At 51.1% G+C, this 13,260-nt stretch overlaps 7 protein-coding genes across 7 annotated transcripts; 4 read left to right on the top strand and 3 right to left on the bottom strand.

Annotated features, from left to right (window-relative positions):
- Positions 1 to 14: 14 nt before the first annotated feature.
- Positions 15 to 875, bottom strand: CCMA1212_007510 (putative oxidoreductase; the record flags this gene model as incomplete). The annotated part of the gene is made up of 1 exon (XM_073704677.1): positions 15 to 875. The coding sequence occupies one exon, from the start codon at positions 873 to 875 to the stop codon at positions 15 to 17; it is 861 nt and encodes a 286-aa protein (XP_073556821.1).
- A 2,187-nt stretch (positions 876 to 3,062) lies between these two features.
- Positions 3,063 to 4,186, top strand: CCMA1212_007509 (uncharacterized protein; the record flags this gene model as incomplete). The annotated part of the gene is made up of 4 exons (XM_073704676.1): positions 3,063 to 3,170; positions 3,240 to 3,469; positions 3,536 to 3,870; positions 3,936 to 4,186. 4 exons carry the CDS (start codon positions 3,063 to 3,065, stop codon positions 4,184 to 4,186), a joined length of 924 nt encoding a protein of 307 aa, XP_073557036.1.
- Positions 4,187 to 4,251: 65 nt separating this feature from the next.
- On the bottom strand, positions 4,252 to 6,042 carry CCMA1212_007508 (uncharacterized protein; the record flags this gene model as incomplete). Its single annotated transcript, XM_073704675.1, has 1 exon — positions 4,252 to 6,042. The coding sequence occupies one exon, from the start codon at positions 6,040 to 6,042 to the stop codon at positions 4,252 to 4,254; it is 1,791 nt and encodes a 596-aa protein (XP_073557035.1).
- A 724-nt stretch (positions 6,043 to 6,766) lies between these two features.
- CCMA1212_007507 (3-oxoacyl reductase) lies at positions 6,767 to 7,697 on the top strand (the record flags this gene model as incomplete). The annotated part of the gene is made up of 3 exons (XM_073704674.1): positions 6,767 to 6,820; positions 6,875 to 7,108; positions 7,153 to 7,697. Exons 1-3 carry the CDS (start codon positions 6,772 to 6,774, stop codon positions 7,695 to 7,697), a joined length of 828 nt encoding a protein of 275 aa, XP_073556815.1. The 5' UTR covers positions 6,767 to 6,771.
- Positions 7,698 to 7,993: 296 nt separating this feature from the next.
- CCMA1212_007506 (uncharacterized protein) lies at positions 7,994 to 8,722 on the bottom strand (the record flags this gene model as incomplete). The annotated part of the gene is made up of 2 exons (XM_073704673.1): positions 8,349 to 8,722; positions 7,994 to 8,278 (listed from the first exon to the last, which is right to left on the bottom strand). The coding sequence occupies exons 1-2, from the start codon at positions 8,640 to 8,642 to the stop codon at positions 7,994 to 7,996; spliced, it is 579 nt and encodes a 192-aa protein (XP_073556814.1). The 5' UTR covers positions 8,643 to 8,722.
- A 1,625-nt stretch (positions 8,723 to 10,347) lies between these two features.
- Positions 10,348 to 11,292, top strand: CCMA1212_007505 (uncharacterized protein; the record flags this gene model as incomplete). Its single annotated transcript, XM_073704672.1, has 2 exons — positions 10,348 to 10,883; positions 11,031 to 11,292. 2 exons carry the CDS (start codon positions 10,348 to 10,350, stop codon positions 11,290 to 11,292), a joined length of 798 nt encoding a protein of 265 aa, XP_073556813.1.
- A 798-nt stretch (positions 11,293 to 12,090) lies between these two features.
- CCMA1212_007504 (Dihydroflavonol-4-reductase) lies at positions 12,091 to 13,110 on the top strand (the record flags this gene model as incomplete). The annotated part of the gene is made up of 1 exon (XM_073704671.1): positions 12,091 to 13,110. One exon carries the CDS (start codon positions 12,091 to 12,093, stop codon positions 13,108 to 13,110), a length of 1,020 nt encoding a protein of 339 aa, XP_073556812.1.
- Positions 13,111 to 13,260: the final 150 nt, after the last annotated feature.

Raw genomic sequence — 13,260 nt, 5'->3', positions numbered from 1 at the left:
TGCTACTTGATTTATCATTCATCCAAGTCCGTTGAGCTGGCAATCTCCGTCCATTCCCGGCAGATGTCAATCGCTGCCTGTGCCGATGCAGTGATTTCCTGGATCGCATCGGGCCCCAGGGGCAAGAATGAGGGCATCTCCTTGCCTTCGGCCACACCAGTAGAGGTAACGACGTCGTAGATGACTTGGGCACCCTTGACAGGATCACCAGGCTGCTTGTGGTCCTCGCGAGCAATGTTTTCCTTGACTGCCTGGCTGATTTCTTTGTAGTCTTCGATTCCATTGCTGCCATTGGATGTCCTGAAGTTGCCCGTCTGCTTCAACAAATCCGTGCGGAAGCGGCCCGGCTCAACAAGCAGGTGCTTGATGCCCAGGTGCTTGACCTCGCTGGCGAGTCCGATGCTGAGCCATCGAAGAGCTGCCTTGGAGGCGTTGTACAGGCTTGCCGCGGGGTGAACGAACCAAGCGGCCATTGATCCGATCGTCACCAGTGTTCCTGACCGCTTAGCTCTGAGATGAGGGAGGACAGCCCGGTAGACGTTGATGGCGCCAAAGACGTTCGTGTGAAATTGCGCGTACGTGTCCTCGGGGGTGAGGTCCTCGATGATGCCTGTGTGGACGTAGGCGGCGCAGTTGACGACGACGTCGATGGGGCCGTGGGCGCCGATGATGGCGTCCATGTCGGCCTTGATCTGTTCCAGGGGCTCATTCTGGTCGAGACGGGCGACGTGAATGTTCTTGTCCGTGATGTTTTGAACCTTCCCGGGGGATCGAGTTGTGGCGATGACCTTGTTGCCTTGCTTTGCGGCGACGAGAGCGAGATGGAGGCCGAGGCCTGAGGAGGCGCCGGTGATGAGCCAAGTTTGAGGAGCCATTGTTGGTATGACGGTGTCTTTGTGCGGTTTCTGTGATGGGTCGGCTATTCAAGGTGTTTTTTGGTATGTTGGTGCTATGGAAACAGACTGATACGCCATCTTCAAGCGAGGTGGTTTGTCCTCCCTTTATACCCCATGGCTCAAGCCATCCGAGACTCGAGACAACGCCTCCATCTTCCCCCATCTCCCCATTACCCCATCATCTCGATCTCGAGGCTTCGGTATGACTCAACTCACGCCGCGTTTCCTCTTAGGCCCCTCCACATGTTGAGGGAGGACTCCTGATGAAGCAGCTTTTCTGATGTTTTGGCACGAATTATTTGTCTTGGCGAGCGGACCGGGAGCGGGCGGGAGCGGACGCGGGCGGACTGGAGCGGAAAGTGGATGCAAGGCGCCGGCGACTCGGCGATTACAGCAGAATTGGCCGGAGTCCCCATCGGAGATAACTTGTTATGGTGGCCAGATTCGTCTTGTTCGAAGAGTATCTCGAAGTTCGGCGATAGTATGCGAGTTATAAGAGGATTTCCATGGAAGGGAACCAGGAATAGGATGGAATTTGGAAGACCTTAGGAGTTAACGCAATGTGACATGGCCATCTCCCCGTCGCCAATAGAATCGGTTTGCTTCGTATGATCCTTCTCGTCACGGTGCATTTGTCTCGTCCGTCGCTGAGGCTTTGGCTCTCGCAGGATGCTCGCAAGATGCTCGACTACCTCTAACACTTCATACTCCCCCCATGCTAAATTCGTCGTGGATGATAAATAGTAGCAGCGCCACGACACCTAGTTTGATTGCCTCCTCCACCTCTCGCTCAACTTCCTTGTTCAGTTGTCGCTGAGCAGCCACTCTTTACCTCAATCGTCCCAGCTTGGCCGCTTCCCTCGCGCTGGCGATATCGTCGATGCTGGTAATGCCGTTGCCGTTTTCGAAGAACATGTTTATGATTTCACGCACGACAGTGTTCTTCTCGCATTGTCCTTTGTCTAGTTGTCCGAGCCGCTGAAAATCTCTTGGCCTACCCAGGGGGCCGTCAAAGTGAAGTTCATGCCATCTTTGGCGCCTGGTTTTGCCAGTCCTGCAGCAACTGCATCAAGCTTTTAGGCACTTAACATGTAATCTGCATTTGAGGGCATTCCAATGGATGTGGAATGTTGTTCTTTTTGCCTCCGGGAGTGGCGTTGCGGAAGGCAAAGATTCTCCAGACGGTGGTGTCCCGGGTAGCAAAAGAGGCCAGACGTCAAGAGATGGTTGGAAGACTGTAGCGACAATCAACCACCGACTACAGATGAAGAAAAGGAGTTCCAATATTGTATACTCCAACTACACCAATGTAGGATGGGATGTATTCATTACCTTGCAAGGCAAATTGTCAACAGTCGGAGCAGCAATTGCACAGTATTATAAGGTCCATCAGCTTGGTTTCACGCCAAGGTGAGAAAGATACGGGATACACTGAGTGGTCGCCCGAGCTGGCTGAAGGCTGGAGATCGCAGTCATATCTCATTATCGTCGTTTCCATACTGGCCATGACATGCAGCCAATGTTTCCCCTTCTTCTTTCGCATGTCTCACTGGAGCCTATCTTGAAGGTGTGTGCATTTACGCACGATTCTCCATAATTGATGGCGAAGCCCTGTCTACATGTATGTAGTACTCCGACACCGAAGCCTTTCAACTCCGCAGCTCCGTCATTTTGTGGGATAACCGCAATTTACCGGACAATATCGAATTCCATCAGATAGGCTCAGGTAATGTATGCAACGGACAAGGGGAGAACGAATAAAGACAGAGAACACGGATCATTCGGGTAACAAGGTCTGAATCCATCGTTCCTTTTCGAGCAGAGGGTGGCGTCGCAACTGACGCGGAACAGCATCCTGCCGCCCCCTTACCGGATTGGGCCTCCGCGCGGCGAAGCTGTCGCAACCAACCATCGACAGAGAATCCTCAACATCGACGAAACTAAAGAGAATCAGTTGATGAAGGCAGAAATTAGAAATCAAAGGAGATGCTATGTGATGCAACAGGGACGCGCGTTGAGCATCTTCGAGGCTCTGAGATGGCTATTTAAGCGCTGGAAGTTCCGCAGTATTCGAATAACTTTGCTCGAGTCAAACACCACAGCAACAGCAGTTCCAGCAATACCACCTTACAAGTCCTCAAAGCGCCAAACACCAAGATCGCAAACATGTCGAAGGTTATTGCAGTCGCCGGCGGTACTGGCAGCGTTGGCCGTACTATTGTCGATGAGCTGAAGAAGTCCCCCCTCTACAGTGTCATTGTCCTGGCTCGCAAGGTAAGCTGTAGCTTTATACAAGATTGTCCCTAAATGAGATAAAGAATGCGACTAAGTCAAATGACGTAGGTCCCTGAAGAGCAAGATGAGACAGCACCGGTTGTTGCAGTCGACTACAGCAATGTGGCGGAGACCGCGCAGAAACTCGCCAGCAACAACGTGGAAGTCATCATCTCTACCATTTCCGTGATGGACTCTACCTCTGGCACGGCTCAGGTCAACCTAGTCAAGGCAGCCAGCCAGTCTGGCACAGTTAAACGCTTTGTCGCCAGCGAATGGGGTGCCCCTCACACTTCCGCGTAAGAGTCCATTTCCTCTGGCCTCAGTTTCGGAGTTGGAACATTAACAGTTCTCTCCTCTTCCAGTTCTCCAATCTACCAGGTACGAGAAGACACAATCATTGAGCTTCGCAAGACCAACTTGGAATGGACTCGAGTTGCCAACGGCTACTTCATGGACTACTACGGGTACCCTCACGTCAAGACATATCTGCATCCGCTCTTCTTCGTTGTCGACGTGGCAAACAAAGCTGCTGCTATTCCCGGCACGGGCAACGAGGTCCTGGCTTTTACGTACACGCAAGACGTGGCCAAGTTTACCGTTGCGTCTCTGAGCCTCCCCAAGTGGGAGGAAGTGACCTACATCTACGGAGAGAGATTAACCTTCAACAAGCTTCTTGCACTTGCAGAGGAAGCCAGAGGTATGCTCACTATCCACATACATTGGACCCACGAGAGCCTCGGGTGATGACTGACTGCATTGCAGGCGCAAAGTTCGACGTCAAGTATGATCCCGTTGAGAAACTCGCAAAGGGAGAAATTACAGAATTGCCCTCGCACCACAAGATCTACCCAGTCTTCCCTAAGCAGATGTTGCAGGCGCTCTTTGCGCTCTTCTCGTTGTGGATTGTCGAGGGCAGGCTGGACGTGCCCGAGGACAAGAGCCTGAATGACAAGTTCCCTGAGATCAAGACTACCAAGTTGAGCGAGATTGTTGGAGCTTGGAAGGGGCATTAGAGTAATGACGATTGTCATTCATTGTGTTCTGAACCGAATGCGTGTATTGGAAGCTGAAGAGGCTATCAGATAAGCAGAGGTATTGATCCTAGTATACGGAAGCAGTACGAGAAATCCCAGTTTTCCACATCTCTTTCCCCGCGGGTACTCCAAACTCGCTCCATGATCTTCAACGATTCATAGAGTGTGCCGAATGCCGATAAAGGACCCATTCTGGACGCAATTCGCCAGAAGGTTGCTTCTTGGTCTGCTGAGGCAAGGCAGCCGATGACGCAGAACGGCCATGCGAGGCTGCGTAAAACCGCTGGAGAGGAAACCTCGTCCAAAAGCTGGAGAGCCGATGTCACGTTTTCCTGGACAATGCCGTGCTTGTCCTGCCATCCAGACGTAGTTACGAACAGATAAAGGACGGCTGCGTGTGCCCATATCAAGCTATGCGACGTGGTATCATGAGCTTGTGGAAGAGCCTCAGGGTTGGAATAGGTCTGGAAAAGACGATTTGTTGTAGGCACCGGTTTGCCCAGTTTAGCACCAAGATTGGTTATGCCATCTCGTAGTTTCTCCGCAATCCTATTCCCTTCAACGAGTAGGTAGTCGCGAGATACTTGGCCCTGCTTCTTCCCCTCCACCAGGGCAGCAATGTCAGCGATGAGGAGAAGAATCCAGCTTTGGCAGCCGACGAAGGCTTCCAAGTCCAAGTGTTGACGCGGGTTCTCTGCATTTGGTTTGCCATTCATCAAGAGCGGGAAATAGTCCCGTAGCATTGCAGAATTCCCCCGTATGGTTGCCGAAATGATGTCTATAAAGACAAGGAAAGCGACGTGAAAGAGAAAGGCACCCTGGTCGGGATTCCAGATCCTGTGCTTGATAGTCACAGTTGACCATTCAGATCTCTGCATCATGTCTAGCACTGATTCAAGATCCTTCCTGCCATCTCGGTCACTTCGCATTTCGAATATTTCTCTGAACAGAGACACAGCGGCATTGAGATGAATGCCCCATTCCGTACTGCCCGCAATATTCGTCTCATACACCAGCAGCTGGACAACGCCTTCCATGAGGTGCGCTCTCTCGAATATTGACGGGGGCGTTTGAGCAGCTCCGAGATCTTCGATGCCCTTTCTCATGGCTTTGATTGCAGTGTCCACATGAGACGTGAGTTTTCCCTCGACAATGGCTCTGCAGGTGTCGTGTCCTTCATTTGCAATGTCCGTCATGGCGAGCGTGAAGAAGTAAGTGCTGAAGCCCATGGCCGTGTGGAACAGCGGCATGCTTTTCCTCAGAGTTGCCAATAGCCAGCCTCGTCCTCCTTCGTATAACGAGGGACGATAAAAAGGGAACAGAAAAGGAAAAGCGTAGTCTAGAAAAGTAATCTCAAGATCGACGTCGATGTCTTCGAAGATTCCGAGTAGACCGGGATTAGTTGACTGTATCTGAGCTCGGTTACGTTCGATGGACGATGGTGAACCGTTTTTCGCACAGCCCTGACATTCGGTAACAGGAGGTGCTTGACTTGGTGCTTCGACATTTGGACTCGACTTTTCTCTTTCCAGAGGCCGATGTTTTCCGCAATGTGCTGCGACAATGGTGGTATCTTTTGGCTTGCTTACTCTTCCCAAGGGCATCACTTTCACGTAGCTCTTCTCACGCCGACGTTCTGACTTTTCTTTGACTTGAGCCTTGATTCGGTCTGCAATTTTTTCTCGCTCAATGGCATTATCAACCCATCTTGGGCGGCTATTGCCAGCATAGCAGGTGATATCGAGCGAACGACAGGCGCTGCACGCCGGCTGCTTCCGATCGCATCTCTTCTTGCGGATCCGACAGGTCCAACACGTTTCGGTTGAACGGCTCATGGTGACAATAACGAGAAGAAAGACCGAAGATTGAACAAGTCAACTGCTGTCAATATTGATCGGCCTTTGAGGAATGAATGAGTTGTTGGACTAGGAGCATTGCGTCAGCAAAGGGGGAATGTCCGCCACACCCAAAACATGTCCCGCGCGGTCACCCATCTGGGTTTAGCTGGTCAAGCGTGGTTGACACCCATGTTCGGAGTTTGCCAATTAGTAGGCGTATCAATAACGAGCAGTAAATGCCCGTACGGTATGCTTCGTTTCATGAGACGTTCGGAGGCGGAAATCCTAGACTCTTCTAGTCATAAACCAGCGGATTTCGGCTCTTAGGCTTAGCAATTACATGGTTTGATGGTACCAAGCCGCATCGAACGGCTCATTCTACAGCAAAGCCCGTCTCGGAGGTAGTCAAATTAATGTGCAAACACCAACCCCACACGTTCTGTTGCCTCATAGGGTAAACAGACAAAATCAGCTCACTCAAAGCCTAACCGGGGTGGAAAGGGTCGGGGATAATGAGAATATTAAAAATCTGAATGGTTCGAGTGGACACTGACTGGGGATGAATAGAACAGCAGAGAAGGCGGTGGGTTTCGTAAATTGCAAATATATATAGAGGGAGTCCAATTGCCATGCATAGGACAATCAATGAGCATCTAAAATTTATCAAGCTGTATTCTATCGAACCTCCTCTTGACATAGTTTCATCTTTGCTATATTGAAGCCAAAATGTCTCCCTTCTCCAGCAACTTTGCCAACAAGCATGTCTTGGTCACAGGTTAGACACCTATAGATATGTTGTTGTGTACCTCTACTGATAGAGCCCTGAAAGGCGGCTCAAAGGGCATTGGCGGATCTATCGTGGAACTATTTCTTGCTGAAGGAGCAAACGTCTCTTTCTGTGCGCGTTCAATCCGCGGAGACGAATTCTCGCTCTTCAAGGGCGCTGCAAATGGTGCTCGTGCCATCGGCTCGGCTGTCGACATTGGGAACCCCGACGAGATGAAAGCTTGGGTGAACCAGGCAGCCAAAGAGTTCGGTCGAATTGATGCAGTCATTGCTAATGGTAAGCTCTATAGAACGTTCGTACAAGGGCGCCGCATCTAACAGAAACCTTCTGCATAGCATCCCCGTTGATTAGCGAAGCAACCACCGAAGCCTGGGAGAAGAGCTTCCGGGCAGACATCATGGGCTTGGTCACCTTGATCGAGGTATCGATTCCTTACCTAGAAGAAAGGGCCAAGGCTTCTGAGAATGCGTCCATGGTGGTCATCAGCTCCATGGCGGGCTTTGAAGCCAGGCATTCCGTCCCAGGCTCTCCTTACTCTACCTTCAAAAGAGCTCAAGCCGTCCTAGCCAAGGATTATGCTCGCAAACTGGGTCCTCTTGGCATTCGAATCAATTCTATTGCTCCGGGATCTATTGAGACTCCCAACCTTACGTTACCTGATGGTACGGTCCAGTGGAGCCAGTATCAAATTGTCAAGAGAGACAACTATCCGTTTTACAAGTCTCTGCTGGATGCTGTTCCACTTGGACGAACGGGTGCGCCGGAAGAGGTGGCCAACACTGTCGTGTTCCTGGCCAGCGGGCTGTCCAGCTACATCAACGGAACAAGCATCGTAGTTGATGGAGGTATGTCTCTGTTCTTCTAGACAGAATGAAGAAGGATAAATGGAATGTGTCCACCAGCCGAGCCTCTCGTACCTAGTGTTAGTGTCCATAGGTCTACCGATGCCATATTCAGAAGGCACGGTACTATTATACTCTCGCTGTGTATGTACACGAATAGATGTAGTGCGTGCAGAGGTTCAAGTCTGAGTTACCCATAATTGACTTCTATAGTATCTATATTGGTATTGCTGAAGCAATTCCCATTGACCAATATGCATATCCATGCACCGTCTATACGCACATATCCCACTACAATACATGATCTATCCGATTCGATCTATCCAATTCGCCGTCTTCGCCTTACCCACACCTCTTTTTCTACGGCATTGGAGCTTTTGCTGACTTCGCCGTTGGCATCTGGCGGCTCCTCCGAGCTTTTGACTTCGCGCAACTGCGTCTCCCAAACACCAAGCTCATAGCTGCCACGGTCAGCCGCGCCGTTGAAGAGATCAAACGACCAGCCATGCTTTGGACATGTCAATCCGGCACTGAAGACGATGCCGAAATCCTCAATGTCGAAGGGAATGCCTTGAGAAAGGGGATACAATGAATGAGGGCATTTCTTATATATTCACAAGTCATTATGGGTTCCATAAGCTGTCCGTCACCGTCACACTACGAGTTGGACTCACATGATCAACGGCGTGAAATTTCCCCTTGTATTGGAACACGAGAACCTGGTCCTTTAACCCCTTCATCTCTGAACGCTGTAGGGTGCCGTCTTCTCGGATATCAATTTCCGCGCTCTGTGAACTATCGTCTCTTGGTACTTGAAAGACTTTGCATCCAGGCCTAAGCTCTGGTCCACCACATGCTCTGTACTTTGCCAGATTGTCCTCGTCGTAGCCGAGATCGGGAAAGGTTGAAGCGAGCCCAACGGGGAACCATTGTGCGCCCAGTGGCGATGATTCCTCGAGGGAGCTCATGTCCGGAGGCGGGATATGGATGATGACGCTCCACGCAGAGCCACTCTTCAGTGAAGTGGTGCTGCCTCCTAATGGTGGAACTACATGAGGTTATCATCAGAATTTGGGTGATAAAAGAGCACTGATTATGTCATCACTATGCAGCCCGCTTAGTCAGGTAGACCCTTATGTGAGCGAGTCAGTCGGAGGAAAGAAAAGGGAATCCTCGAATACTACGATACCTAGGTAGGTAGCCAGCATTCAGGCGTGCTCGAAAAGCAGACGACATATCAAGTACTAGGTAGATAGACTACATCAATATGAACACTCATGTTATTCACGTACGTACGTAGACATCCATCTGGCAGTTCCCTGCTTCCCTTCACTGCCTTTTGACCCTTGCATGTGACAGCTCGGGAATGGGACGGCTTTGATGGCTTCTAGGTTCACTTTATCCCACCAATTACAGAAGGACGGAACAACTTCTCTTTCTCTAAGCAGGCCAAGTTTGTTGATCATTCGTATTCGCGGTCTGCTAATGCAGGAACCTGAGGCTTGACAAAATCGAGAACGACCCTGCTGGAATGCGCCACTGTGAGTCGACCGCAGATCCATCGTAAGCCGAGTCCCTTGTCGGGACTTTCGAACTGTCACTGATCCTTTGATCTATTCCCTCTTTATACAGCTTCGACTAGGGTTCAGTCTTGGCTCTCTTTAGCTGCCACGCTAGCAGTCCATCACCGTATGAGTCTTCGACTGTATTCAACTGCCTTTCGGCATAGCTCTCCCCTGTTTCTGGCAGGACCTCTGAGTCCATCAACCTCCTCCTCACGGCATTCCCAGCGTGGCTCGGCGATGGATATGTTTGCCTTGCGTATCAACTGAGACTTGCTATTGCAAAGAATGGCCTGCCTGTCTGTTCGTCTTCGCCAGATTTTTCCCACGGCAAATCCGGCATCGTTTACCTCCACCAAAAACACCCGAGGCAGCTTGCCGTTCAGACCACGGTCGTTTACACGTGCCAGCAACCATCGCATCTCATCTAGAATGGCCCACAGGGCCGCATCTCGACAGTAAGCCCTAGCGCGCGAAGCGAACGTCAATGGTACTTACACGAACAAGAAAGATGTCGGTGGAATAGTTCTACCAGCCCAGCCTTCACTAGTCATGAGACGTCTTCCTTAATACTATCAGATCCATCTTGAGGCCTCGAATCGCATCAGCCAAATGAAGAGTCCCTGTTCTTCTTTGCGGGCCACGAGCCGATAGCCCCCTGGCAGCCCATGCCCCTCTCTCAGCTATGAACCCACTCGATGCATTCCGCTTTCCGGCAAGACTTCAATACCCTTCAATCGGCCAAGGGTTCGAAAACGTGGAAACGAACCGGTGATAGTACCTATGCAAAAAGGCAACGACCGACGTTTGCCCAGTTGACGACTTGTGGGCAAGGCCAAAGCAGAAGGTGGCAGAACGAGCTTCGTCAACGGGGATCGACACGGCCGGCGATTCTCCTTCCTATTTGAGCCCATCGTCGAGATGAATGGCGGTATCCTCCGTCGGACGTGAGAACTAGCAAAGGCGCTTCCTCAGAGATGGTATGGAAAGGGGAGGCCGTATATAAAGACTGATCAACGCCGCCAATGTCTTGACGTCTTGGCACCTCATCCGCATCTTCATCGCCAGCCAAGCACAACGCCCCTCGTCTGCACCATTTGCCATCGTCACGATGGGTTTCTCCAAGGTCGTTCCTCTGCTGCTGCTCGCAGCCAAGTCTGCTCTGGCAAACACCCCGATTTCCGCCAGCGACTTCACCCAGAATGGTGGTCTGGCAGCAGCTCAGGCCGCGGCGCCGATGTGGTACATGGCCTCAGGCACCTGCATGCCCTCCGCTGCCGAGGACGGCGAAGGCAACCAGACAAACGGCGTGGATGCCGACAACTGCAACATCAATGCGCTGGCACACGGATGCCCTCAGCAGCCCACCTGGCAGGGAGCCAACACCTTCTACGGCAACGTTCCGGGGGAGCCCTTCGGCACGATTCCCACGTATTGGAGGGCGGCTTACTGCAACGGAGACTCATCTGGTTCGGACCCTTCGTGGCGTATCATCTACTACGTGTACTTCAAGAAAGACACGGGCCACAAGAGCGACTGGGAGGGCATTGTCATGAGGTTCACCAGCCCGGACGGCGGCAACACCTACGTTCGCGAGTCAGCCATCATGGAGCAGGGTATGTTGTATTCTGCACTTCACCTTCAGATGTCTGCGATTGTGCTCATGCTGATCCCAACGCGATAGATGGAAACCACGTGCACATTGCCTGGTCCGATGTCAACGATACCTTCCAGGGGCAAGTCAACCACGACTCCGAAAGATAGAGGCATAGTCGCTAACCTTGTCTGCCACAGCGACGATGACTGGGAAGCTTTCTCGCAGAAGAACCTCGACCACGGCAAGTTCTACTTTGGCAAGTTCCACCACTCCGTCCACCAGGACTGGTACACTTCGGCCTTCAAGAACACTTGCCCTCCTACTTCCGGTGATGACTACCGCAACTCCGACTACCAGTTCTGGTCGTACAACAACCTGCGCCCTACGTCCGTCTTGAACCCCAGCTGGGATTGGGGCCAGGCCAGCTCGCCCGCCACTGCCGACATCTGCTCTTATTAAAGCGTCCTCTCTTGTTCATGGTGGAATTGATTGGCAATTCTTTGGTTAGAAAGTCATAGTGGTCATGATGTATGAAGCTATTGGATATGTACTTTGATCGGAAGTGCAGGAAAAGGAATGCTGCGTCAGTACTAGAGACAATAATTTTTGTAAGGGGGGCAAAACACCTGGCGAATACACTTTATTCTGGAAGATTTTCCCTAAAATGGTACCAAGAGAAAGATGAACGTCTACCTTCCTTCCAGTCATGCGTGATATATATATATGTGTGTGTGTTGTGTGTGTGTGTGACGCGCGATGCCCCGGTTTCATCTTGCGGTGGGCTTCGTCGGAAAACTAGCCATTTCGAGCGAAATGAACATCAACCTCAATGTCGTGGACGCTGGGACCACTCGGAAAACTAGCCTAATCAGCCTCCCAAATAGAGACTGAAAGCATCTCGATTCAATGTGATCTTCGAAAGATTCATGCAGATCAGAGAAAGATTGAACCCTATCAGGCTCTCGGAATAGTCACCCTTGCTCGCTCCTGAAAGAAGGGATTGCTGACAAGAATGCTAACTCATTGCGGTTACGCACAGCGCAATACACCTCGAGATGAAGACAAGATCCAGACATATACCCAGCCAAGTGAAATCCATAGGAACAAGCGATGAAAGCAATGCTTCAGCCAGGAAGTATAAATAAGGAGCAAGCTTCCAAGATGTGAGTTCTATAATCGCCGTTCAACTCGATAAACATCTACTGCATCTCATCGCATCTTTGTGTTACATAAATTCGTTCGACTCCTCTCGCTGCCATGTCCACAATTCTGGTCACCGGTGGCTCTGGCTTTGTAGCCTCTCACTTGATCTTGAAGCTACTGAAAGACGGACACACGGTCCGAGCTACCCTCCGAAGCCTTTCCAAAGAGCAGCACATCCGGTCAGCCCTACAAAAAGCCGGCGCGGTCAACCTGGATCGCCTGTCGTTTCACGCAGCCGACCTGGTTGAGGATCAAGGCTGGTCGGAAGCCATCCAAGGCTGTACTTTCATCCATCATGTTGCATCGCCGTTTCCAGCACAAGCGGTAAAAGATGAGAACGAGCTCATCGTACCAGCAAGGGAGGGGACTTTGCGTGTTCTAAGGGCAGCACGAGATGCTCATGTCAAGAGGGTGATATTCACCTCGTCATTTGCTGCGATTGGATATGGATACAAGGATCGACAAGAACCGTTTACTGAGGCCGACTGGTCCGTCTTGGATGGCCTGCCAGCATACCACAAGAGCAAGGCGCTGGCAGAAAAGGCTGCTTGGGCGTTCATCGAAGCCGAAGGGGGCGATCTGGAACTCAGCGTCATCAACCCCGTCGGCATTTCTGGCCCTCTTTTGAGCAACGACATGTCTTCCTCAATCGACCTCTTCAAGAAACTCATGGACGGAAGTATACCTAGATGTCCCAAGACGTACTTCAACTTGGTGGACGTGCGTGACCTGGCAGATCTTCATATCCGGGCTATGCTTGATCCCGCGGCAAAGAATGAGAGGTTCATTGCTAGCTGCGACGGCAGCCCTTTGGCACTTATCGATGTTGCTCGGATTATTTCTGAAGGCCGTCCTGAGAAGGCCAAAAAGATTCCGACAGCTGAATTGCCGACCTGGGTTGTCAAGCTGGCGGCTATATGTAGTCCGGCGGCTCGACAGATGGTGCCTGTCCTTGATGTCATCAGACCGATCAACAATGAGAAGGCAAAGGCAGTACTCGGGTGGACACCAAGACCCGTGCATGATACTGTTATTGATACTGTTGATAGTTTGGTTGAACATGGTATGGTCTAGCAGAGTCTAGGGATGACATATAGCTCGTTGATTATCGGTTACCTAGGTAGAGTCGTTATGCAGAAAAGCTGTCGAAACAATGTGGTACCTAAATACATTCGAAATGTCTAATAGACCGGACAGCTGGTAAAATATATAAGAGGGAAGATC

The sequence above is a fragment of the Trichoderma ghanense genome, assembly GCF_004382785.1.
Source record: "Trichoderma ghanense strain CCMA-1212 chromosome Unknown scaffold_9, whole genome shotgun sequence".
In the NCBI taxonomy this organism is placed as follows: domain Eukaryota; kingdom Fungi; phylum Ascomycota; class Sordariomycetes; order Hypocreales; family Hypocreaceae; genus Trichoderma; species Trichoderma ghanense.
This window is presented reverse-complemented; position numbering and strand designations above follow the sequence as displayed.